The sequence below is a fragment of the Calonectris borealis genome, chromosome 8 (assembly GCF_964195595.1).
Source record: "Calonectris borealis chromosome 8, bCalBor7.hap1.2, whole genome shotgun sequence".
NCBI lineage: Eukaryota > Metazoa > Chordata > Aves > Procellariiformes > Procellariidae > Calonectris > Calonectris borealis.
In genome coordinates, this window is record NC_134319.1 from 28,878,430 (window position 1) to 28,903,648 (window position 25,219).

The 25,219-nt window shown below is 55.4% G+C and overlaps 2 protein-coding genes across 3 annotated transcripts; both read right to left on the bottom strand.

The window, feature by feature from the left end:
- Positions 1–22: 22 nt before the first annotated feature.
- UAP1 (UDP-N-acetylglucosamine pyrophosphorylase 1) lies at positions 23–7,970 on the bottom strand. Of its 2 annotated transcripts, XM_075156603.1 has the most exons (10): positions 7,667–7,970; positions 7,380–7,584; positions 6,492–6,667; positions 6,040–6,212; positions 4,632–4,825; positions 4,081–4,224; positions 3,476–3,664; positions 2,969–3,016; positions 853–919; positions 23–588 (listed from the first exon to the last, which is right to left on the bottom strand). In XM_075156603.1, the coding sequence occupies exons 1-10, from the start codon at positions 7,959–7,961 to the stop codon at positions 496–498; spliced, it is 1,584 nt and encodes a 527-aa protein (XP_075012704.1). In that variant the 5' UTR covers positions 7,962–7,970; the 3' UTR covers positions 23–495. The 2 variants fall into 2 exon arrangements, with proteins under 2 accessions (XP_075012704.1, XP_075012703.1); XM_075156602.1 differs by lacking the exon at positions 2,969–3,016 and having other exon boundaries at positions 7,667–7,891.
- Positions 7,971–9,306: 1,336 nt separating this feature from the next.
- UHMK1 (U2AF homology motif kinase 1) lies at positions 9,307–24,730 on the bottom strand. Its single transcript, XM_075156610.1, has 8 exons — positions 24,331–24,730; positions 23,074–23,366; positions 20,063–20,254; positions 19,169–19,263; positions 18,159–18,235; positions 14,841–14,939; positions 13,818–13,906; positions 9,307–13,324 (listed from the first exon to the last, which is right to left on the bottom strand). Exons 1-8 carry the CDS (start codon positions 24,614–24,616, stop codon positions 13,178–13,180), a joined length of 1,278 nt encoding a protein of 425 aa, XP_075012711.1. The 5' UTR covers positions 24,617–24,730; the 3' UTR covers positions 9,307–13,177.
- Between the last annotated feature and the right edge of the window lie 489 nt (positions 24,731–25,219).

The window sequence follows — 25,219 nt, forward strand, 5'->3', positions numbered from 1 at the left end:
ACTAAAACTACACCAGATGACAGACAGGAGGGACTCAGAGTTTAATCGGGCATTTCCAGTTGTGCAACGTACAAAGGATGACCAAAAGGGAGGACATGGGCAATGACAAGGACCCTATTAAAAAAAATAGTCACGTAGATTTGAGAAAAATAAAAATTCAAGATTAACCCCAGCCCCGTACCATAAAAATCCTCTGCATGTACAATGACTATTACTATATACATGTTTAAAAATAAATGCCCACAGCCTGGAGTGCAAAGAGCAGCGCCATAGCTGTGCTTCGTGGCAGGGGAATCCATAAAGTGTTTGGTTTTTAAATTAAAATATAAATAGAAGCGTACAACATGCCAAGAACCGAGCGGGTTACATCCTCCTCTGCACAGGGCCAGAGCGAGCAGGATGAGCCCCTACCAGTTACAACTATAAACCTTCATGTGTCCGAATTCCCAGCCCGCCAGGCGGGACGGGCAGCCCGGCTTGGGCACTGAGCCGCCACTACAGCCCATTCTTCACCAGCTCGTGGATCCCGTCCTCGTCGATAACCAAAGGTGCACGAAACTCTCGGTCCTTCACGTACTTTTCCAGACCCTACGGGAGGATGAAGCAGCTCGTTAGGAACGCATCACGCATCATCTGCTCTGTTGACCTGCTGAGCTGCTTACAGGTGGCTTTGGTCCCCTCCTGTGCTAGCGGCTTGGGGGACACTGCCTCAAAAAGCTCCACAGTGAATTCAAGTCACGCTTGGGTAGCTTACCCCCGCCCCGGCCGGGGCTCACACACGTGCCCCGCCAGCCTCCCCACCCGCCTAGTTAATCTGCAAGGGCACCCGAGCTCTGGAGAGCCAGTACTCACTTCTCCTCCGTAGGAGACGAGGGGAGAAATTTCACACTGGATTGGCAGGTCGTTTGCATCCTTCAGGCTGCAGAGAAAAATAAAAAGTCAGGAGGGTTAGCCACATCCCGCCCGGGGACGCGGATGGGGCCCAGAGATCTCGCAGACGCCAGCACAGGAGGTCAGCGGCTCTTTGGGGCACCGGTGGCTGCCAGCCCACGCAGACCCCGCCAGCGCAGAGCTGCCCTGGGTTAATCAAGCCTTGCGTGCTCTTCACAGAGGTGCGAGCTAAAGTTTAGACACCAGCAGCCACTGAAAGGGAAGAGAGCTTTAGATGCTGCTTTAATGAGGATCTACGTGCCTTCCCACGTGTGCAACTACAGCAGCGCCTACGCCCCCAGCCTGGACCACAGCCCCGCTGTGTTTGATGCTGCATGCAAGCTAGTCCCCCCTTCCTCCTCCTCCTGCATCCTTGGGGTGATGAGAGATGCACTCACAGCACCTTCCTGTTCGGCTGGTCACAACAGGGTTTTTTTTTTTAAACACGCTCCTTGTTTAAAGCACAACCTGAGGACACAGGGTAAGCCTGCCTGCTCGCTTAGAAATCCTCCCTGCGGCACTGCCTGCTCCTCCTGCCTTTGCCTCTTAGATCAACTGTCTCAGCTCCTCCGTTCTGCACGCGAGCCTGAGCTGGTGAGGACAACAGCAGACCCACGCCAGCGCTGCCCGCCGCAGCCTGGCCCTGAGAACAGCCGCAGCAGCACTGCTGGGCAGGGGTCCGCGTGGGGTCCCTGACCTCGCTCCTGCTGCCACCAGCCTTTGTAGGACCCCCCGGATGCTCCCTGGATCCAGCCGGTGTGTAAGCTTGGCTGGGGGGGTGCAGCCCTGCGGAGCCGATGAGGCACGGCGGCACCCCAGGGTGCCCCTTCACACCCGCTCGCCACCGCAGCCAGACAGGCATCGCAGGACGTCATCTGTGACCACGCTCCCTTCGCCCAGGTGGAAGCTCGTCCCTGCTGCCACGCGCTCCCTCAGCCCCCTCCTGTCCCAGCTGTGAGCAAATAAAACTCACCCATCCTAACCCAGCCCTTGCACTTGCCTTAGAGTCGGATTCATTTCAAGGAAAAAAAAAAAAAAAGGAATTGCCATTAACTGGCAATGAAGGATAAATGTAGGATAAAGTGCATCCTTTATCCTACATCATAACTAGTGTGATGGCCTAGTTATAAGCCTGAAAGCACTTGGAGTCTTGAATTAAGAAGAGAGACCCTAGGTCTATCCCACCAGAAAGTACCAGAAGATACAACTGCTCCTGGAGGGGGGAAGGCAACAAGCCTGCTTAGTCTGCAAGTCATCTGCACTCACCAACGCCAAGTCCCAGCCGCACAGACGTGCCCTGTGCCTACAGCAGAACACGCTGTTGTTACAGAAGTTGCTTTAACGCTTCTGTCAACTTTCCCGTTTACTTCTGTAAACTTTCAAGCGCTGACCCAGGGGCTTTCCCTGGTGTCACGGTCTGGATCTTCAACTAAAGAGCTGAAGTCACACAAAGCACAGCTGGCCGCCTACGCCGAGATTTGCACGTGCTACATCAAAGCCTGCTTGACATTTACTTAATGTTTTTAATCTGCCTGGACGCCTGGCGGACACCGGGAGACGGCAGCCGTCTCCAGCTACGGGACCGGCCGGGATCAGTCCAGGTCGTGCTACGCCGTGGTGTGACAAACAGGGGAGTGTCATCGAAGGGACACGCCAGCGTGTTTCCCAACAGCATCCCGCCCGCGGGGCGACCTTTGGGGCTGCGTGCGGTCATTGGCAGGCTGCCTGCCGCCCGGCATCTGTACCAACGGCACAAGCCCCTTCCAGTTATCCCCGCCGGCTGCCTCTGCGGAAAGGAGCCCAGGAGGGAGCAGACGCTGCCTACCGCCTGCCACCGTGAGAAGCGGCGTCCGCGGGGTCCTGCAGTGAGACATGCCCCGCTCCCAGCATGCGGCCCCCGGCCCCGTTAGTCACTACGGGCACCTGCTCACCAGCGCGCACCCATCGCAGCGACCGCAGCCTGGCACGCTGCTTCGCCTACAGCCCGTTAGTACCTAAGCACAGCCCCGCCACCATGCACGCTGCACGGTATAGTTACTTGTCATTGACATCTGCTGGGGTGGCATCTGACCTTCCGTTTGTGACACTACATGGGAATAAACAAGGGTTAGCACGGGTGGGGAAAAAACAGAGCGGAACAAGTCTGGGGTTCGCTGTTCTCCAAACAGGGGCAGCGGGAGGTCTCTCAGTCGAGGGATGCGGCGACCCCAGCCTGGCTGCTGCATGGATCTGCTGGTGTGCTTGGGCTTCAGGGAGCCACCTCCTCCCTGCACGGGCAACCTTGCAATGGAGACCGGCAGGATTCGGTTCGCAGGGGTTGAATCAAGAAGGAAAGCTCCTGCCGACCGAGAAAGTGCCCCTCCTGCAGCCACCTCCCGGCCCACACCTGGCTCTGCCCCACAGACCACCCGGGAGAAGGGACCCACGGCTGGTGCCTCCAGCAACACTGGTTTCAGGAGCACTGAAATGGAGAAGGATTGGGGACTGCCCGATGCTTTATACCCAGCCCAAAAAGGATGCAGGAATGCCAGGAGCAGCAACTCACCGAGGGATGGCGGGGATGCGTGTGCCGTTTTCGTCCACGAAGTGTCCCCCTGCGTTGAGAACCCAGCAGTGGTGCAGGGACATCAAGGCGTGTCGGGCTGTGGTGGGGTTGTCCTTGCCATTCTGGCTGTCTGCGTTCTTCAGGGGAGAAAACTCGTCCTCACGCAGCACCTCGTACACCACGAACTTCCTGAGGGGGCACAGGGCGTGGGAGAGTCAGGTTTGGGAAACGTGGCTGCTCCCTGTCGCTTTGGCTTCTCCCCTGGCAGGGTGGCTGAGCCAGGGCCACAGCCCACACCTACGGGCCGTCCTCACAGCCACGGAGGAGGGAGGGGAGGACCTGGGCTGCAGGGTCAGGAGATGCTCCTCTGGCCCAGGAGCAGGGCTCAGCCAAGCAAGAGGCACGCAGCGCCTGTCCCTCCTGCTGCTCGCGTCCCTGCTCATCTCAGGGCACAATTGTCCACTGCTGCTGAACAGCATGGGAGCTGGCATCCCGTCCTGACCCCAGGGCACCACCAGTGGGCGCAGCCCCGCCATCCCCCAGAGGCTCAGAGCTGCCCAAACGAGAGCCAGCAGCCTGCTCCCCGCAGAGAGAAAAGGGCGTACTTAGAAAACTGGAAGATGTCGAAGACAAACTTTTCCATCTTGATCCCGTTGGGCTTCTCAGGTTGGATCAGCTGCCCTGTAGCGATGTCCACGTGTGGGATCTTCTTCTCAGCTACGTGGTGCTGCAGCCGTGGTTCGTAAGTGCTACAATGGGCCAAGAAAGAGCTGTCACTCGCCCGAGCAAGGCACATCTCCAGCCCCCCGGCTCAGGCACTGCTGCGGCAGGACGGCCACTCTGCCCTGACCCCCAGCGGCCCCGAGGCACGGGCTGCTCATCCCCATGACAGTCAGGAGAGGACGGCCCCGCACGCCTGCGCCCTGGCACCAGCGGCCAGCGACGGCCGGGGGAAACCTCATCTCAAGGAAGGGACTGCGCAGAGAGTGGGGGTCAGGCCACGCATGCAGGGACAGGGGCCAGACCCCACCAGACTCATCCCAGCACGCCTGCAAGCAGCTGGAGCTCAACCAGCAGAAAGCAAGGCGCAGGCAGCCGGCTCCACTCGGCACCGGGGCTCCTCTGGCACGCCAGCAGCACCCCGGCAGGCCCTTACTTGACTACATCTTTGAGGAAGGCGGTGGTGAAGTAGTGATTGGCGATGTTGCCCGCATTGAAGAGCAGCCGCCCATCTGGGCCCCGTTTCTGGGCAGTGGCCAGGGAGATCTCGCTGTACTCCACCACCTGATAGACGCCATCCACTCGGCACACCACACCGACCGGCTCCGTGGGGTTGGTCTTCTCCACCACCTGCCCAAGAGAAGCACCATCAGGGAAAGGCCCCTAAAGCCCTGCGCTTCAATTATACCCCCTTGTATCTAGCAGCCCCCACGGAGGCGTTTTCCTGCGCAGGACAGCGGGGTTAAGGCAGGGATAGGGATGCTGGAGCCCTCCCCTCCCAGGAGCTTCTGGTGAGAATGACCAGAGGAGGGCGAGATGGCAGGGCTGGGTGACAGGGTGTCAGGCACGCCCAGAGGGTGCGGGCAGGATCTGGCTCCGCGCCCACATGCGGCTGGCAGAGGGCAAGGATATTTTTAGCACCCAGGCCGCACGTGAACGGCCAGCTTGCCACGCACAAGCAGGAGGCTGCTGGCTCAGCAGAGCCATCCCCCTACACCTGACCTCCCTCCTCTTCCTCGCACCCCACACACCTCCCTCTTGTAACAGGCCCGCCCAGCAAATTCCTACCCATCACTGCCACCACGGCAGGGCGGCATGCAGGCACACAGGGCTTTCTCCTTTCTGCATGCTGGGGTTTATTTCCTCCTTCTCTCACTCAGGCCAGAAGGAGGAACTGCTTTCCCTTTCCCAGCTCACTCTCCAAAAGCTTCAAGGCCAGCAAGCCCTCTCACCTGTTTGCCAGAGCCAAGCCCAACACAAACACAATCGCACAGCCCCTTTGGCTGTTAATCCAGCCTTTAAGTAAAGTTTCGGGCGTGCAACATCCTACCCGTGAGACACGGGGCTGGGCTCAACGTCAGCAGTCAGCTGCACCCACCGAGTCCTGGTCTGGTGCCCAGGACGTCACAGCCGGGGACAGCTGGCAGCCTGCGGCAGGGATCCCGGCTGCCCATGCTCCCTGCAGCCGCCCGGACAACAGCTGCCCAGTGTCCGGGTGGGAACCGGGCAGCCCAACAGGGCTCCCCAGCAGCTCTTGGCCCCAGGGACTGGGGACCTGTGAGCCGTAGGGCTGTCGGTGCCGTGTCCCCGTGCAAGGCAGGAGGGGAGCAGCGCCAGGCAGGGGTCAGTGACACCCTGCATCTCCCGGGATGCCAGTCCCGAGGGGCAGGTGGGACTCTGGCAGCATGTGCTACTCCACCAGCGAGCTCCCTGAGCTTAGCTATCCCTCCTGGCTGCGGCAAGCCAGGGAAGGAAGGGTGAGGAGTCAGGGAAGCCAGGCAAGGAGCAGGACAGACCCCACCCTGCTCCAGGGAAGCTGTGCCTGTCTGCCCCTGAAACCATACCTTGGCCCCGCAGTCCGCTCCCTTCTCCAAGCAGAACCCGATGAACCTGGGGTCGGCCACCTTCACCAGGATGTTGTCCACGCAGTAGACGTGGACGCTTTGCACGCCCCTCCGCTCCATGTCGTCCATGATGCCGTGCGTCCCCAGGGCCCGGTACAAGCCCCCGTTGCCATCTGTGGAGGGAACAAACTGTTGGGGCCACAGCAACACCCGGCTGCCCCGTCAGCCACCCACGCTCATCCTCCTTCCCCATGAAGCCAGGGTGGAGGGTCACCGTCCCAGCCATACCCCACCCTGGTCCTCCCCGCCAAGACAGACAACTCCCAGCCTGCGTCACCCGTGGGCCACGTCACACTGCGAGACTGCTCTACGCAGGCTCCAGCTCCAAAAGCTTGTCCTCAGCCCCGCGTCTCGCCCCTGCGCACCCCTCCCACCAGCTCCTGGCCACCGACCTGGCGCCATAGCAATCTTGCCCTTCTCCTCCAGCAGGATTTTCCCATCAAACCCCAGGGCGGGCAGCATGCCCTGCTGGAAGAAGATGACGTTTTCCTTCTTCAAGCCAAAATAGCGATGCTTCAGGAAGAACTCCTTAGTAGACTCCATAGTCCGGCCGCTCGTCATGATGTACCTGTCACAGCACAGGAGAGACCCGATGAGCAGGGAGGAGAGGCAGGGTCTCACACCCCTCATCCCAAACATAGGGAATCGCTTCAGCCTGTGACACCCAGGACAGACTTCTTGCCCCCACAAACATTTAGAAGGATCTGACCCGCTGTGGTCCCACCTCTTTGGCAAGCCAGCAAAAGGCTTCACCCCTCCTTGCAACATGCATCTCCAAAAACCCACCACGCCCTGTGCGGTAGGGGGGACACCCAGCTGCAGCAGCCAGCTCCCACCATGACGCCAACCTCCTGCTCACAGCACCACCGCAGCCCCTCGCCTCCCAGACCCCGCCTCGCGTGGCTGCCGTCCCACGCAGCAGGCGGGCCACGGGCGACATGACACACGTTCCCAAGGGCCGCGGGGTTGAGCCTGACAAGGTGGGACCTGCCAGTGCCACCCTCTGGGCCTTGACCCACTAACTCCAACAGGCCATGCCCATAGCAACGGCACTGGTGTCAAGAGGGTCTATGCCAACCTGTGGGCCCTTGGGCCACCAAGGGGGTCTGCACCAACCCACGGGTCCCTGGCCTGCTGACACCAACGGGGCCCACGCCAACCCACAGGACCTTGACCCACCAACACTGTCGGGGCCCTGCCAATGCCACCCCACGAACCCTGTCCCACCCAGGCCACCCCAGGGGGCTGCGGCCCACCCAGCCCCGGGGCAGGGCGCTCACCAGGGGATGTGGCAGGGGGTGCCGTGCTGCTCCTCCGCCAGCTGCTGCAGCCGCCGCAGGCGCTGGGCCTGGAGGTGGAAGAGGGTCTTGCGGGAGGGCAGCCCCACGTCGCACATGCCCTTGGGGTAGGGGACGCCGAGGCGGGTGCCCTGCCCGCCGGCCAGCAGCAGCACGGCCACGCGGCTCCCCGCGATCTCCGCCAGCCCTGCGCCCGGGAGAGCACACACGCGTGGGGCCCGCCGCGCCGGCACCGCGCCGCGCCGGGCCCCGCTGCCCCCTACACCTACCGCGGCTCTCCCAGCGCGGCAGCAGCCCGCGGTCGCGGGAGGCGCTGCCCAGCACGTCCCGCGGCACCGGCTCCATCCGCGCGTCCAGCCCCGCCGCCGCCGGCCCGCCGCCGCCGGCCCCGCGGGCGCGGCGGAAGAAGCGGTTGATCTCGGCCACGTCCATGTCGCGCAGCTCCGCCGCCAGCGCCCGGCGGGCCGCGCCGCCCAGCTCGGGCCAGAAGCGCAGCACGTGGCCCTGCCCGCCCGCCGCGAGCCGCTGCCCCAGCGCCGCCGCGTCCCCCGCTGCCGCCTCCATCCCGCCCGCCGCCGCCGCCGCCGCGCCCCCCCGCCGCCCCTTTATAGCCCCCCGCCGCCGCGGGGCCGCCAATGGCAGGCGGCGGCGGCACGTCCCGCGCCCTCACTGGCTGCGGGGCACGGCGTCACCCCGGCGGCTGCGCCCCGCGCCACGTGGTGCCCGCCGCCCGCCCAATGGGCGCCGGGGGGGGCGCGCGGCAGCCCACCCCCTCCGCGGCGCCGCCAATTGGAGCGGCCGCTGCGGCGGCGGAGGCGCGCGCCCCGGTGGCTGCCATGGCAACGCCCGCCACGTCAGCGCGCGGCCCCGCCAGGGGGAGAGGCGGGGCCGGCCCCAGAGCGGCGGCCGTGCAGCCTCCGCCCCGCTCCCGGGAAGGGCCGGCCCCGGTCCCCCTCCAGGCGGGGCGGGTAGCGGCGTTTCCCGTAGCAGCCCCACCCCTTCCAGCTGTTTCTCCCCGCGCCGAGCCCACGCGTGAAGTGGGAGCTGCGGCCGCCGACTGCCCCCCGGCAGGGGAAGGGCGGGCCTTCCAGGGAGCCCCGGGCAGGGGCGCGGGGCAGCGGTCTCCACGCTGGTCGGGCTGGCAGCAGCCCCGCTCGCCTCCGTCTCCCCTCCTGCAGCACGTGGGGAGGGGCGCGCAGGGAAAAAACCCCAAAATCGACCCAAAAACACCCAAAAAAAGGCAGGCGAGGTCTCTGCAAAGGAGGACCCCCGCAGAGAGCAGCCCTCTCAGCCAGCCGTGCCTCGGGAGCCTTGCCGGGGTCCGCCCCAGCGCGCACCGCTGCGGAGATCCCTTGCCCCGTCATTAGAGGAGCGCGCGGTAACATCGGTGCGCGCTGCAGCCAAAAACCCGCTCACCCCGCCGCCGCCTCGCCCCACGCATCCCCCCCCGGCTCCGGCTGCACGCCCAGCGCTGCAGAAAGTTGTGCAACTCGCAGCATCTCCCGGGGGAGCGGCCCGCGTCAGCCGGGAGGCGATTTTCCCTCCGGATGATATCACTTCGGAAACCGTTACGCCAGAGCGAGCGTGGAACGCGCCCGTGCGCGGCGTGAGTAAGCGGTGCTGCCGCAGGAGGCACAGCCCCAAGTGACGGTGAGGGGACATGGCACGGCCGGGCAAAGGTCACCCCGGCGCTCCCACCGGGATTTTCAGCCACGCTGGTGGGGCTAAGCAAGGGGTGACCGAGTCCCCACAGCGGCAGGTGCCAAGCGCAAGATGCCAGCGCTACCCTGGCTGGGTGACAGCCCTGTCCCCCTCGGACAGGCGCCCTGGCGCAGGGTGACAGAGAACTTGCTCAGCCATGTGGCATTTCACCGGTGGTCCCGCAAGAGAAGCATGCTGGACAACCGCGTAGTACTGAAGCATCATTTATTAATCATCTGTATCAAGCACACATCTGCTCAGCAACGGTGCGTGACGGGATACAACAGTTGACACCTAACCCGAAGGGAGGCACGTGGGTACAGGATCCGGCACAGCGGGAGGAAGCGTACTGAACGCTCTGGAAAGAGAACCCGGGTGCAACGCGGTGCTCAGGCTTTGTTGTTAGGAGGCTGGAGACCAGCAAGAATAAAATCAGGAATAGGACTGAGATCGGAACTGACTTGTGCTTCGGCCAGTGATTTAAAAACTAATTACCCTCCTTTACATAATAAATAGGTGGAAGTGTAAAGAACTTTCTCTCTTCCTCATTGCTCCCACACAGACATCGGTGGCAGAGGAAGGAGAGCTATTCTTCGACTGGCAGTGACATTTCGTGTCAGATCAGCTACGAAACCGAAATACCACCAAGGAACAGCTGAGCACCAACGTGTTTCCCGTTCACACACACATGCTCCAAGGGGACGCAGGCTCTTGGACCGCCGGGGACGAGGGCAGGGTGCCTGCCCTGGCATCCCACCGGAGCAGCGCCAGCCTTCCCTGGCTCTCTGCAGAGGCTTCATCTTTCATCCCTTTCCCCCACAAAGGGGATCTCTCCCTCAAAGGCAGCCTGCAGGTTTTCACATCTAGCTGTCGCCTAGCTAGGACTACGTAGGTCAGTGCCACACCGAGGGCTGTTTGGAGGGAGCTGTGTCAGCAGCACAGATCGAGTAACCCAGCGAGCATCTGAGTGGAAAGGCTCAACACTTCTGCAACTCAAGCAGGCAGTAATTTGGAGATGAGGAAAGCCAGGCCCATCCAGGCACACACCGCGACAGATGCCTTGGATTGAATCACCGTGCACACTTCAGATACAATCTAGAGTTAAGAAACTCACAGGTTTTAGCAGCGCTGAAGCTTATGCCAAGCCACCAACAGCTCGCTGAGACACCAGAGTGAGCTTCAGCTTGATAGAAAAAGGCTTTGAAGGCAGAGGGTGAGGGATAATGATAAAATGCTTCTGCTCTGAGGAGTTTCTAAATCTCCCTGTAGCCCACAGCCTGCAGAGGGAAGCCGGGGCTGGATCCAGTGACAGGACAGAGATCAGCATCTTCAACTCTTGCCAGCAGGAAAATAAAAAAAAAGCAGCTTTGGGATTTTTGCCTAGCTCAGTGCTCAAGCCTGGTCAATGAGCATCCAGAGAGAAAATCTGGTGGCAAGAGTTTGCATCTTGAAGATTTATTTAGCCCCTACTAAAGCAGCTGAACAAAACCCCAGCCAAACTCTGGTGGAACAGCTCTACCATGCTGCAGAAACAGGTTGTAGCTCCTCTCTAAAGAGTAATCCTGGTACAGCGCTTTATCTTTAGTTGCAAATCCAAAGCACAATTCTGACTGAAAAAGAGATACGCTTGAAAGATGACAGAGCAGCTCAGTCCTAGACAAACGCATGTGAGAACTTAAATGCATTTAAGTTCTGCACCTGCACCCTGGCATCTCCCTGTCCTGGTACCGCTGTAGGTGACAGTCCTCACACCCCGCACCGAGGGGAGCTCCCCACGTCCCCATGTGGGCTGGCACTCAGCGGGCCAGGAGCTCTCGGGTCTGCTTCTGCCAGCTGACAGGCACACAGGCAGCCAGCTTAATGCTGCTGACATGGTGGCATTCAACACGTGAATTTCTGGGCCAAAGTGCTTTCACCCCTGGCTCAGCCCGCCAGGGACAGCAACAACTCAGAGCTGAGGAGGTCAGTCAATACCTACCAATGCTTAGAGTACTTTAAACACTGCTCTTCACACAGGAAAAACCCTCACCGGTTAATCATCCAATTCCTCCCAGACACTAAAGGTGCTTCACTGCAAGGACAGTTAAATTAAAAGCAATGAATCACACACTGCATCTATGTGAAGCTGCTTTACACCTATGTACACCAAAGTAGCATCATTCCCAGAAAAAGTCTGATCAGCAAATCATACCTTAAAACTCATTGTGGGATTATTTTTTTTCCTGGAAAACCTACCACCTCAAAGGCAACAGAAGAATTAAAGAGATTGGTCCTTTCTGGGGGAGTTTAGGAAGGGCCACAGTAGACAGGACTCTACACCAGCACACAGAAGAACTCGGACTCGTGAAATGCTACAGACGTCAGATCTCCTGACACACTGCACACGCACGCACAGAGCAAAAACCAAGAGGAACTTTTAAGTGCAGGATTCCAGCAAGTCCAGCATCAGCAAGATGCAAAAAGTAAACTGCAAGGTAATTCAGGTATTATTCCATGGAAGGTCAGAGACGGTTCGGGCAGCTGCCCGCAAGTATTTCAGCTGGAGAAAAGAATTCACGAGGGCTCTCCTTCTCACTAATACTGGTACCAGGGCCGCAAGCCAGAATACGCTGGTCCCCCTCTAAGTAGGGCTGTTTCATGCTGTTTTGCCAGGAGCAAAGTGCCCACCCCTGCAGGGAGAGGCTCCGCTGGGTGCACGGGTTTGCACACCCCTGGGAAACAGCCACCACCTACCCCACGCCAGCAACTGCGTGAACGAGCTTCTGCCTATGCATTACAGCCACATGAGCAGAGAGCTTGCTCTGGAGGGAGCAGTGATGCTGCTCGCCCCGTTGGTTTTTTTCCCCAAAAAGCATGTGGCTGTTGTCCCTGACACTGGGAAAGACCTTCTCCTGGCCAGTCAAGTCTGATGACTGAGCGAGCCCTTTCCGCACAGGATCTCAGATTGCCTCAGGCCCTTTGTGTAACCTGTGAAGGACCAAAAGTGTCAGTGCTTCTAATCTACACGTCTAATGGGTTAATGCAAAACAAAAACACACAACACAGAAAAGCCAAGCATCGGACCCCCGGCAGACAAATATTTGTTATTCCTTATAAGACTCGCAGGGCAGGAGTCCTGCTGAGACACAAAGAATACTGTGTGCTGTAGCACTCCTTTTCTAAAATATCACCTAAAGACGCTTACATATCACAGATGATTTGGCATCAGAGCTAGGGAGCATCAGTGCCAGCACAGGGTATATGCTAAGAAAGATGACTCCACACGACAGGGTTTTCACATCACCTCAGGCTACAAAGTGCTTACAGGTGGTGTTGGGACTGAGGCTGGCACTGCTCTGACGACACGAATCCGCCATCAGTCCCTGCCCACCCCAGGCATACAAGCAAGTTCACCTCACTGCAGGCAGCGTCACCCACGCTGCCTAAGCCCAGCATGCCATCTGTGCCAGGTCAGACGGACGGCTCTTCTCGGGTCACAAGACGGCGACAGGGTAACGCCGTAGGCTCAGCAGATCTGATTTCACTGCCTCTCTCTGCCCTACGTGATGTGAAGACTCAAAAGTCTTCCTGGTCTAGTTTAGAGAGGATGGTGCTTCTGGTTCTTTATAGATATCAACAAAAGGCAGGGAAGCCTTCCTCCTCCTCCTTCGCACTGGAGAAGAGCACATGCATTATAGGAAAGCTTATCAAAGAAATCCTCTCTCCAGAGCAAAGTCAAGTGCTAAGGCCAAGACTTTAAATGGTCTCATTTCAAATCATTTAGAAGCGCTTGCCAAGATCTGCTCAGCCTCCCAGGCTCCCACAGTCACCACTCCTGCTACCCAAGCGCCCGCTGGGGCAAAGCCACACACCCAATGTAAACGAGCAAGCACAACACACACACAAGCACACGCTGAAAGCCATCCTGGCCTCCTCTGCACATCACAAAGCAGCAGTAAAGGTTTCAAAGCCCAGTTAAGTCCTTCGCATCTCTCCTTCGCCGATGACTCAAAAGCAGGGCTAGGAAGCTCTTTTGTACATTCAACTGTAAAACACGTGAGGAAGAGGAGCAAGACAACTCTCCTGATTGTTGCTACTGCCTACAGCAAGTTTTGGTACAGATATCCTCTCTTATAGGCACTCAGTGGGTAAAACGTAGCCACAACAAACTTGCCATCAAAAATCTTTCCAGTCAGCATTTTTTGGGCAGCTTTGGAATCACCAGCATTTGCATATTCAACAAAGACCTGAAAAAGAGAGAGGAGAAATAGGACTTCCAGTGTAGCATGCCACCCGCCCCCTCCCACCCCTGCAACCAGGGAAACAGTGCCCGAACAAATTTTTCCCCTCTATCCCTGGTTGAGCCCAGAGCAGTGGAGCTAAAAAGGAAGAAGCTGCACCTCTGACCTGGAATTTCACCTCTTGCTCCTCATTTCTAAGGGCAGCATATTTGGTGAGGTGGGAGAAAGCATGATACTGCTCTACATCCTCAACGCCTGCTCTCCCACCCATTGGCTTCTCCCCTTCCCTCCCATATCCCGGCTCCCCTGATAAAGCTGTCTGTGGACCTCCCTGGTTGTGCAGCCTTACATAACCAGAAAGGAACCTGTGCTGTCCTTCAAGATAACCATCTATTTTTAGCACTGTCATCAGCCAGGAGATTTCCAGGAGCTGAGCAGCAGTCCTGCAACGCATGGAGCGTACGTGGGAATATGCAGCCTGTTCCCTCCATTCACTTACTTGGCCTTTACCAGGATTCTCCTTTGGAATCAGCAAGGAAACCACCGGTCCGTATTTCTGACACTCCTCCCTTATGTCTTCCAGGATATCTGAGAAAGGAAAGAGCTGGTTGTCTTTCACCTTGCAAACTAGGATGAGCCAAGAAACAAATGAAGGCCAGATGAACACATCAAGAACATTCAGTCAACAGACAGTCTTTTCCTCCGAATTTAACATAAACAATCAAGAGGTGCCATGGCAGAAGCTGACACTGCTTAATGGCCGCATAACAAGATGAAGCGTCTGAACTGAGGCTCAGGAACACAGACCTGCAGGCAGTGAATCCCCGACAGCAGGGCTTGGAGCACATGGACAGTGCTTTTCCTTGCACACAAAGCCTGGCCTTCCAGTAGCTAAAACATTTGGGATTTGTGAGTGCTTTTTTTTACTGGTTACAGCGCTTGGAGGAGGGGAACTAGAGTAGCTGCCACAAATCCTTCTTTGTGTGAGCAGAACCCAGTCTTTTAAATTCATATCCCCAGAGCACTCTAGCTTTTGCCACTCATGTGGATTTGAGAGCAAGCAGAAATGCAAATTCCACTGACATGCTTTGCCACCTACCACGTATAGTTTTTGCTACAGTTTAACAACTCCAACGAGATCTTGGATAAGTTCACTAGCAAACTTTTGAGGATCTCTGCTACTAGACTCCAGAGTCCTCCACATGTCCAGCAGAAGCTCAGAGCCACAAACACATTATGAGGTCTGTGGGCATTTAACCAAAGAAGAAAATCAGAACAAACTTTTTTTTTTAATCTGGGATCCTTCAAAAACTCACTACAAGCTCTGCTTTCTATCTCGATCTTTTAGTCTATTCTCTGTTGGTGCAGTTGACCCACTTGGTACCAAATCTCAGCTGAGCAGCTCTTTGTTTGCTGTTCTTGCGCCTATTAATTGCTCTTCTGCTTGCTCCCGCATCCCCAAAGCCAAACAAAACAGAGCCTGTAAGACGACAGGCTTGGGATTTGCAGGACTTGCACCAACCTTCATATTCTTCTTCGCACTGCAGAGAAGCATCGCTTAGAACGTTTAGCAGCCTCAGCACAGGTGTGGGGAGCATCACCAAATCTTCGATATGGGGAGCTGTTTGACACCCACAGAGTTAGGGTAAAGAAAAGAAATCAAAGTTCAAAGGAGCAAGAAAACAGGAAGTTGACTCAATATGCACAATCATAGACAAGCACTTACTGCTCTTTGCAGTACAGGTTTGCTTCTCTCCGCTACTACCTGCATTTACAGCTTGTATTCTCCCTCTTGCTAACTTATCTTCATCTGTGCACTGAGAGACTCTTCCAAAGGGTTCGGTGCACTCTGCAATTATACTGAGGCCAGCACCTGAAATTGCTTTTAAAATTACAAAGCTAGCAGAAATTAAGACTAGAGTTATGTCTACTTAGCTTAGATTCAGAAACTAATGTGACCTCAAGAGCTATGCTAGTTGAGCAAACTGCCCCGTGCATATGGAGATGCAAGCAGATGAAAGAACTACTCTGCAACCTGCCTCTCCTGTTACTGCTACCAGACAAGCTGAAAACAGGCCGGCCAGCTTCTCTAACTCCAATTCTTAAGCTACACCAAGGCACAAGCCTCATCTCTCTCTAGGTTATCTTTCAGTTCTTCCCTAAACACCACGTAAACCCTCCCCCCTTCAAAATCCAACTGCAATGTGCTGTTTTGAAGACCGCCATACAATCTTGCAACAGAAATGGGGCAAACTCTTAGTTACTTAAACAATGCAGTGCTATGGAATAAGGCATGGCCACAAGAGGGTGGCCACAAGGTGGGTAAGCAGTGACCCTGTCAACAGCTTTACAGGAGCAGAAATAAAGCTCGCTGCAGTGGGGCGCTTGGCTCTAAAAACAGGCAGCTTCAGGAACAGCGTAGCACGGGTACTGCTGTGGAAGGAAACAGTCAAGGTGGACAAACTAACGCCAAACTATGAGAGTCACATACGAGAGCACACCCAGTCCTTCAGAAACTCAAAGCAGCAGGGACAGTGTCACTTCTCAAGCGACAAAAGCTTGATTTCATGTTCCTGAAAAGGACTGGCAGGCAGTCATGAATTTAAGATCTGGGAGCCCAACTTGCAGCACTTGGAGAGTGTTAATGTTTTTATTTGTATTGGCAGCTACAGTAGCCGAACACAATAGCAGTACCTCACAGTTCTCACACTTGACAGTGAGAGAGAGGATAGAGAAGGGAGGAAATGGCTCCAGTTCTCCAGTTTGAGCCTTCTGACTATGTTTGCAAAGATAGCAGGCTATTATTTCCTTGGAAATACTTTTCCAAGCACACAATACGTATGAGGGACCTGACATCTCTGCCAGGCACAGAGAGAAGATGTTGATTTCATAGTGCAAGAGGAAGATGATAGGCAAGCACGCACGCTATAAGTCTCCTCCTGTCTCACATGGAAGAGTCCTTATGAAAAGCTTAGAGGATGAACGGCCTTATCAGTCTAGGCGATGCCCAGACAGCCCTTCGAAGAAAGGTGCTGCATTCAGATAACCAGGCGTGTTCCAGCTCCAAGCGAACCTCTGGGATCATTCTTCCACAGGATTGTTGGCAACCAAGAGACAACATCAGATGAACCAGGGACTGAGAGAACATTTAAGTGTTGCCTCCGTCTTATATACTGCCCCTTTTTATTCAAGTAAGTCTGCCCTTCATTTCATGTGTCTTTTTTCAGAGAGGGAGACAAACCAACCCCTAGGACTCAGAGCTATCTGGTCTTCCTGTAACCAAGTGACAAATGCATTTCTTGCAATCCCCTTCTGCCCTAGGAGGTACTTTCTGCCCAGCCCTTCTGCTCCTCTTCGACATGCCAGGTGATACCAACCACACTGACAACACCGAGGGCTACAGCCTGCAAGCAGCTCAGGAAAGAAGTTGATGAACTGGAAAGTCAAGACTTGGCTGTAAATGACAAGGAATGCCATTCTCAGCTGTCTTTGCTCTAAACAGAACAACCCTGTCCAAGTGAAAGGCAATGACACATCATTTTTTAACTTCCCAGGAAAGCAACAATAAACGCTTCTTTGTGCGGACAAGCTTATGTACAAGTTTGGCAAAGAAGAGAAGCAGCAACTAAGAAAAATTGAAGCTGTTGTATAAACTTGTAGCACTAACCGCAGAAGCACCTTCCTAGGTACAGTTAGAGGTCTGTGTGTTTAAAACTAGACCAGAAAGCACTGCCAATATACTATTCCCTCTGCTCTAAAGCAATACTGGCTGCAAGGTTCAGCTTTTTCCATGGAAGGTGGCTTTGATTACAACAGTCCCAGTTTCCGAGATGCAAGAGAAGTCTGAAAACAGGAACAAGTTTGTTACCTTTGCCTAATACGCAGGAACGCCAGTATCTTGACATGACCTCAAGAGGCAATACTTAACCTTCACTGCAAGATAAACCAAGCAGCTTAAGAAAAGCAGGGCTGAGATTTAAGGGAAGATCCTAGCCCAGACAGAAGCTGGATGCCTGAAGCACTAATTTATGCTGCAGAAAAGCTGGATGCGAAGCTCTTCACTGGTGTTCTTGAAAGCAGACAAGCTCTGGAGAATGCTACTCTGCTGCTTTTGGAACAGAAAACAGGGAGGGATACGAGTCTAAACAGGGTGGTCTCAGCCCATCTTTTGCTGACAGCCTGCAACCCACATGGGGGGGTCCTGGGGAAACACCACCATTGTATTAAATTGAAGAGAAAGTGCCAGGTTAAAGCGACAGTGACATCTGTCTGTGACCTGCCACACACGCACCAGAAGAGGCAGGCCAGTCACTGCAAAAATAGGCTCGCACCACGAGAACACACTGGGATTATTCGACCTGTGCAGAGGAGGCAGCAGTGGATGCTACCACCAACCACTGCCCTAGTTGCTCACATCCCTGGCTTCTGAACTGGGAAACTCCTGGCCTAAGAAAAACCATCCACTCACCATAAATAGCACTGCACCCTTCAAAAGCACCTTAACGGTCACGATATTAGGTAAGTACCTTGGTTATTCCTGTCCTCTCAGCAGAATGCTGCTGCCAATACACTCTTGGTCAGTTTGATCTGGGCAGAATTTACCGGGAGTCCAACCAGGGAAAAGCGTCAGCCCGCAGGGCTCGAGGGGCAGGGCAGCACTGAGAGCACGGGCATCGCTCTGACCTGCCTGCTGTGGTACCGCAGAGGGCTGGCGAGCGCCGCAAAGAGCAAAAGAGGAACAACGAGGCCAGAACCAGAAACAACAATATTTAACTGCGCTCTGTGCTGCTTCCAGTACATGCCGAGAAAGCCGCGAGCAGGGGTGACGTGCGCAGCTTACCAAAGGGAATGCTGAAGAATGGGCTGCATAAAGCCTTCTCAGCGGAGGCTCGCTTTCCTTGGTCACAATGGAGCATGCTGGAAGAGAAGACACCCTTATGCTCTTGCACGTGACATTCTTGCATCAACAAATTCAACTCAAGCTGGAAGCCAGTACAGAGGCATACCCTATCTTTGGGGTGCTTAGGGTACAAAGAGAAGAGTGAGAAGCACATCTTCCAATTCACAGCTGAAGCACACCAGAAGGATCCCCTGAAAGCATTTTGGGTACATGGTACAGTAGGATTTCCTTCTCGATGTCTCTCAGCACCGAACGATGGAAGTTGCTCACTTACAGGTTCACAAGGAACATGGAATGTTCCAGCTCCACCTCCCCAGGCCGTTCAGCCCACGCCTCAGGCACACATGCAGCCTCATGAAAGCGATCACACTCTGAGGAGCTCCCACACCTTTCTACAAATGGGATTCAAAGCAGCTAACAGCCCAGGGCTTGCCTGAGAACATCCCCTGCTCGGCTTTACAGTGGCTCCCAATGCTATTTCTGCCAAGTTGTGTCCTCATTCACTCTGTAGCCTCAGAGCAGAGTCACAGGACAGCGAAAACAATCCCCTCAGCAGACGCCTCAGTAGAGAGCTGCACAAGTGCATTTGAATCTTGACAGCAGTGGAGAAGCTGCCCCCCTTCCTCGTTTCTGACAACACTCCCCTAAAACAGTGAAGTCTCCAGCTTTCTCCAAATGTAACTTCACTGGCAGGAAGTGCAAAGCACTGAAACAGCAAATGATGAACATCATGACTGATATTCTTTATGGGCTTACTCCAAATTGTGCCAAAATCAGAGGAGCTAAAGCGTCTTTGCTAATGCTTGCACTTGTTACTAGCACAGTGGCAGTGAGATTTTTTAAAAAAGAAAAAAAAAAGTGTTAGGTGTGGGCTCTAAGTTACCAAGAGCAAGGCATGGGACTTTACAGAGCACATCTTTAAGCAACAGTTAGTAAATATGACGACATACCTTTTGATAAGGTCTCTGAGGTGATAAGCTGGAATGGCTGAATTTACCACCCCTTCACTGGCAAATATGCGATCAATGATGGCAGAACTGTTTGTCTAGAAAGAAAAAGAAATAGTGCTTGGGGAGGAAAGAAAAGACCAGTGCAAAGCTTGCGATAACCCATCATTTTCTGGACTGGATGCAGAGGGGTCTGGTACTGTCATGTTTTGTGAGAGATCCCCAGTGCTCCAGCCTCACACATTAAACCAGCAGGCCCTTGTCAGATGAAGTTTTTCCCATTTGGCTGTGCAAAAGCTGGAAATTTCCATGCGCAGGCAAATTTGCTGTTACTGTGGAAGTTATGATGCTGAAAGGATACTCTTACTGGGAAGGGAAACACAAAACAAAATTATTTCATAGAGGACAGAGTCAGGCTCCAGGCTCACAACACAGAGCTCACAACACAACTCTTGTTTGCTCAGGATATAGACTTACGAGAAGATCCCCAAATTAGAATTAACGTTAGACTAAACCAGCAAATAATTCCTCTGTCATTGTGCTGCTGAACTAGCTGGCAGCCATCAGCCTTCCATTTCGTTCTTCCTTCTGTGCCACACGCTACAGCCAGTGCAACTCATCTCCCAAATCTTGGCAAGACACAGGCTCCAAACACAGACTCCTGGAGCCCTCAGCTTTCAGTAACCTGAGCACAGGCAGTATTCAGACACACCAGTCCCACAGGGCAGCTGGGTCTTTAAGGCTCTGGAACCTTAATTCTCAAGGCAATAGGATTAGAGAAACATCCTGGAAACACTCTCTAGCTGTCAGGTGCTACCTCACAAATCCAGGTTACAGACAAGAAGCAGGAGAACTCGTTTGGCGCAAGCAAGAATACCCACAGCAGCTCTCACTCACCTTCCATTCCTGAGATTGGACTGTATGTTTCAGTTTCATTCCTGAGAACATTTCCAGTAAAACGATTCCCAGACTCCACAGATCCACAGCAGAGGTACACTCCGTCTCACTCTGGAGCCCTGCCTGTGCCAGGCAGTTCTGCAGTTCTGCCTCTGGAGCCCGATACCCGTCTGTTTGAATATATTTCACATCCTACGGAAGATCAGACAAACACAAAAAGTTAATTTTCCAGATTCAGGTTCTCCGCTCTATCCTTAAATCAGTTCACAGAGGCCCTTCCAAATGAGTCACCAAAATACTATTGCTAAATTGACAGACAGCATTGTGCAGCCAGTCGTGTTAGGCAGGCAGTTCAACTCGCTACGCTGTTGTGTTGATGAGGAAAAAACCAAGACTGTCTGGGAGAGAAAACATCTCCCAGCAAAACAGCTGGCATCCCACTAACATCTGATCTCTCTGAAAGACAGCACTGCTGGGAGGAAGAGGCTGGATGTCACTGCGGACTGGCCCATTAACCTCTCATAAGCGCAGAAGACGCTAGAAGTTTCAGGATAAGGGTTGAACACCCACAACATGCTCCCACGGCTGCACGAGAGCACAAACAGCCCGGTCTGAACAGTGAGGATCAGTAACAGCTGACATTATTCAAGTACTGATATTCTCTGGAAGAAAACGTTAAAAGAATGAAGCAGCCAGCTAATGCTCAGATAAGGAAATTATCAAAGGCGCTTCCCACGCACCTCTTCCTTCTCCCCCCCGCAGCCAGAAGGGCTGCAGCAATCAATACCTGCCCGGCTGCCATGGCTGGCAGAGTAAAATAAAATGGCCCTGCGCTGCCTGCTTAAAAGAAAACAGGAAATTATAGAATCACACAAGCGCTGGCTGGTGGGGCTGCTCTGAAGGTCTCCAGTCCAGCCTCCTGCTCACAGCCAATACCTGCTCAGTCAGTTGGGGCTTTGTCTAGCCAAGTCTTGTAAGCGTCCAAAGACAAACTGCACGCTGCGTCTTTTTAAGACGGGAGGGCTCGTTTTAGACACACTGAGGCGACTCAAGGAGTGACAGAAGAATATGCAAGCCTACTTCCTGGAAAAAGCACAAGACTGGGAATTCTTACCAGGGGAATATATTCAAACCAAAATTATCTGGTTTTCTGACTGAAAATACAGTTTACAAAAGACATTTTCAGGCAACATAGCTCAAAAGTGTTTTATGAACTTAAAAAAAAATTGATACACGAATTGCTCCTCAGCGTCCCTCCTCCTATCAACAAAGAGCAGAACCTCTAGCATGGCAAAAGCAGCAGTTTAGCAGCCTCACCAAACAACGTTTAGAGATAGAGAAAACACCGTGGTCAATGCCACCAGCAAAAATTGCAAGACGGAATTTCACTCCTACCATCTAAAGCATTTTCAGAGATGTAAGTGGCTGAGACCTTGCTCTATGTACAGCCATTCTCTGTTAAACAGTAACAGCAGGAAAAGTTATGCAAGGATAAGCTCGGCAGAGTTGTCACAAATAAAAGTGGTATAGTCTTAACTCAGATAAGGAAACCATGCACGTATGCTGCTGCCCAAGGCAGGGGTGGTGAGGGGAAGCTGACACCCAGTGCACATTCAAAGCAGGGTCAGAAGGTTCACTGTATAGCCAGCATATTGCTGAGAACAGGCAAAGGAAACTCAGCCCAAAGAAAGCAGATTGGAAGGAACTACAGAAGCAAATGAAACACCTGATCAACTATTATGAGGCAACTCACAGAGCAAGCAGCAAAACACAGACCTGAATTAAAAAAAAATATCTGCACAGGACACCAGGGGAATGTTTTTTTGCTGATAGACAGCAATAGATTAGCAGCACAAACCAGCATTGAGCCAAGAATGTGGGAGAACCGAAGAGCAACATGGAGGAGTTAAGAAACACAAACATTAAAAACAGCTCCTGTACCAAAGAATTCAGAGACAGGTCTCCCACAAAATCCTCTGATATTCACAGATCAGTGGGCTGTACCGTCAATATCAGGTAAACCAGTAAAAAAAGTGTATGAATTTAAAACCTCTAAATGAGTAGAGTGCATGAAGTAGGGACAAACCAGGGCAATGTCTGCACAGCAAAATCATAGCTCGTTTACTAACTTACTGCCCATCACCCAGTGATTAAAGGCAAATTTGCTAAGAGGCTACCTGACGAAAAAGCTTTACTGATACCCCTCACAGGCCGTTACTGAGAGAGGGAGGGGTGAAAGGAAGCTCTATCAAGCCAATAGCAGAACCTCCTGAGGCTCTCTGCTTTCATCAGAGGCCATGGAAGAGAATAAAAAGGGCAAGAACAAACTTACAAAACCCAGTATCACCAATACAAAAAAGCGACAGCAGGAAGAGGGAGTGAAAGCCCAGCAAACGGGAAAAGCAGAGCAGAACAGGCAGAGGTCTGTCCGCGTCAGTAAAGAACGGACACTGCCTACCCACAGCCAGAGAATGGGCTTTCGTCAACACGATGACGTGGGAAAGAAACATCCAGACTTACTGAAAAAGGGAAGCTGCTGAAGACGCGATGGATGTAAAGACAAGCACAAGGACACTGCCAGAGATAATGCAATTGACTGGGGAGGCTGATGGTGAAGCCTGGATTACTGCTACATACGATAAGGGATGATAAAAGGAAATTCTACAGATCTGGGTGCTCCCACTCGTCTGACCACATAAAAACTAGCAAAACTTTCCAGGAAGCTGAGACACCGCTTTTTTCAGTGCGTCATTAACTTTGGAATTCTTGGTCATGTGTAGCACAAAGGCTAGGACATCAACAGAAACCAGAGACATGCAAGGAGAATGGGAACACGAGCTTCTGCTTCTGGGGCCAGACAACATTTTAGCCTTTTCCAGGAAACCCTCAGCACCAGCTCAGCTACTACTCTGATCAGGTCACTCTGAGTCCTACACTCACGAGCCAAACGCGTCACAGACCCACACAATTCAACACAGAGCCAACTGCTTTGAGAGCAGCACGTTCCAAACCTGATTCCCCTCTTTGAAGCTAAGTCCAAAGTCAATGAGCTTAAAGCACTCCTCCTCTGCGCTCCACAGGATGTTGCGTGGCTTGAGGTCTGCGTGCACGTAGCCTTTGTGGTGCAGGAATGCCAGGGCTTCGAGAACGTCTCGGGCACAGTGCTGGATCATCCACATGGAGCAGCCCTGGTTGCTGGAGTGCAGCAGCAGCTCGGACACGCTGATGTCCAGCAGCTCCAGCAGGAGACAGCGAGATGGGCCATTTGCAGAGTAGTGGTTGGTGAACACCCCGTACAGCGTCACTACGGTGAGACGCATTGACAGACATTGGTAACGAGCAATTACAAGGTCATCATGCTCCACCGCTCTCCACTACTGCCCAGAAGACCACAAAAGCTGCAGGAGGCAGCTCATCTGTTTTACAAAGTGTGATGTTCAGAGAGATGGAGAACCAAACTTCAGAGGGAAGCAGCAGGGGAAGACCAGCCATGTCACCCCTCTGGGCTTCGGCGGACGGGCTGGGCTGGTCTCACATCGCCCCGCCAGGCTCTGCTAAAGCAACGGGGCCGGGGGCTTCTGCTCAGGACAACCTCTGGGACACGGACGAGCAGATCCCAGTGGGTAAAATGGAGGTAGCACCACTCTGTTTGGGACATCTGCCAATCTCTTCCCGTGTGTGTCCAGGTATATTACAGCATTAAAAAGCGTTTCACACAGACAAAAAATCAGCGTCGGGAGAACCTGGGGGCTTCCAGCAGCTGCCTCTGACGTGCAGGCTTGCCCAAAGGGGTGCCCTGCCTGGGGTGACCTGCTCTGCGTATCCCCTGCTGCTCCTGCCCACCCCGGGGAGGTGACCGGCAGGCCCCCAGCCCAGGGAAGGGGTGGGGCACCGGGGAGCCCACCCCAAGGGGTACCAGGAAGCACTCAACCCAGCGATGCTACTTTGGGACCCTCAAACCTGCCTGCCCAGGGGTGCCAATCCAAGGGGCACATTGCTCTGGGGGCCCCTAGCCCCGCCTGTGGGGGTCAGTTTGGGGCCGAGGGCACCCATATTCCCAAGGGGGTTGGGGGTTCCCCTCCCTGGTCGGGTGGGGTGGGGGGGGGCGCTGGTTTGGAGACACCAGTTTGCCCTGGGGGAAACTGTCTTGGGGGAAGTCCCGGGGACAGGGGGTGCCTGCGGGAAGGGGGTCCGGGGAGCGGGGGGGGCTATCGGGGGGTGCCCAGGCTGGAGGACGAGGCGGGGGGGGAGTGCCGGGGTGCCGTTACCGATGTTGCGGTGCCCGCGGAGGTGCTCGAGCGCGGCGCGCTCCTTGCGGAAGCCGTACTCGGCGCAGTCAGCGGCGGGCGGGCGGGCGCCGGGGCGGCGCGCGGGCCCGGGCCGCGGCGGGGGCGGCACGAACTCCTTGACGGCGCCGGGAGGGGCCCGCGGGTCCCCGCAGCAGCGCACCCGGTAGACGGAGGCCGAGGAGCCGCTGCCCAGCGGCGCCTGCACCTCCCACAGCCGACCCAGCGCCTCCAGCAGCGGCGCCGCGCCCCACACGCACCCCGACATGGTGCCGTGCCGCCTCACATCGCCCCCCCGCCGCTGCCCCGCCGCCGCCGCGCGATCGGCACCGGCCCCGGCACCGGCCGCCGCTGCGCTCCGGCCGCCATGACACCGGAAACGGGGCGGGGCGGTGGCGGCACCGCCCGGCGGCCCCTCCCCTCCCGCGGAGGGGGGCGGAGCCGGCGGCGGGGCGGGCTTCGCGCGGGGCTCCCGTCCCCTCGGTCCAGGAGCTGGCGGCGTCCCGTTCCCGCAGCACGGGCACCGACCGGGTCCTGTCCCCTCAGCCTGGGCACCCCCACGGGGTCCCGTCCCCTCAGCACGGGCACCGACCGGGTCCTGTCCCCTCAACCTGGGCACCCCCCCGGCGTCCAGTCCCCTCAGCACGGGCACTGACGGGGGGTCCCGTCCCCTCAGCACGGGCACCGACCAGGTCCCATCCCCTCAGCCCGGGCAGTGACAGGGTGTCCCTCCCCTCCGCCCAGGTGCTGACCAGGGCCCAACCCCTCAGCTCAGGCACCAACCGGGGGTCCTGTCCCCTCAGCGCCAAGCACAGCAGGGCGGCCATGTCACCCCCTCAGCCCGGTCACCGCCAAACTCCTCCAACGTCCC

Bases quoted from the DNA above. Each gene is read 5' to 3' on its own strand.
- UAP1 (XM_075156603.1), bottom strand. From the start codon at position 7,961: ATGGAGGCGGCAGCGGGGGACGCGGCGGCGCTGGGGCAGCGGCTCGCG. The intron at 6,668-7,379 runs GTGAGCGCCCTG...GTGCTGTGACAG, and splicing joins ACCCCCTGCCACATCCCCTG to GTACATCATGACGAGCGGCC. The intron at 920-2,968 runs GTAACTATACCG...TTTTCTCTGCAG, and splicing joins CCAGCAGATGTCAATGACAA to CCTGAAGGATGCAAACGACC.
- UHMK1 (XM_075156610.1), bottom strand. From the start codon at position 24,616: ATGTCGGGGTGCGTGTGGGGCGCGGCGCCGCTGCTGGAGGCGCTGGGT. The intron at 13,907-14,840 runs GTTGGTGCAAGT...TTCCTTTCTCAG, and splicing joins GTGCGAAGAAGAATATGAAG to ATATCCTGGAAGACATAAGG. The intron at 13,325-13,817 runs GTAAGTGAATGG...TCTCTTTTTCAG, and splicing joins AGAATCCTGGTAAAGGCCAA to GTCTTTGTTGAATATGCAAA.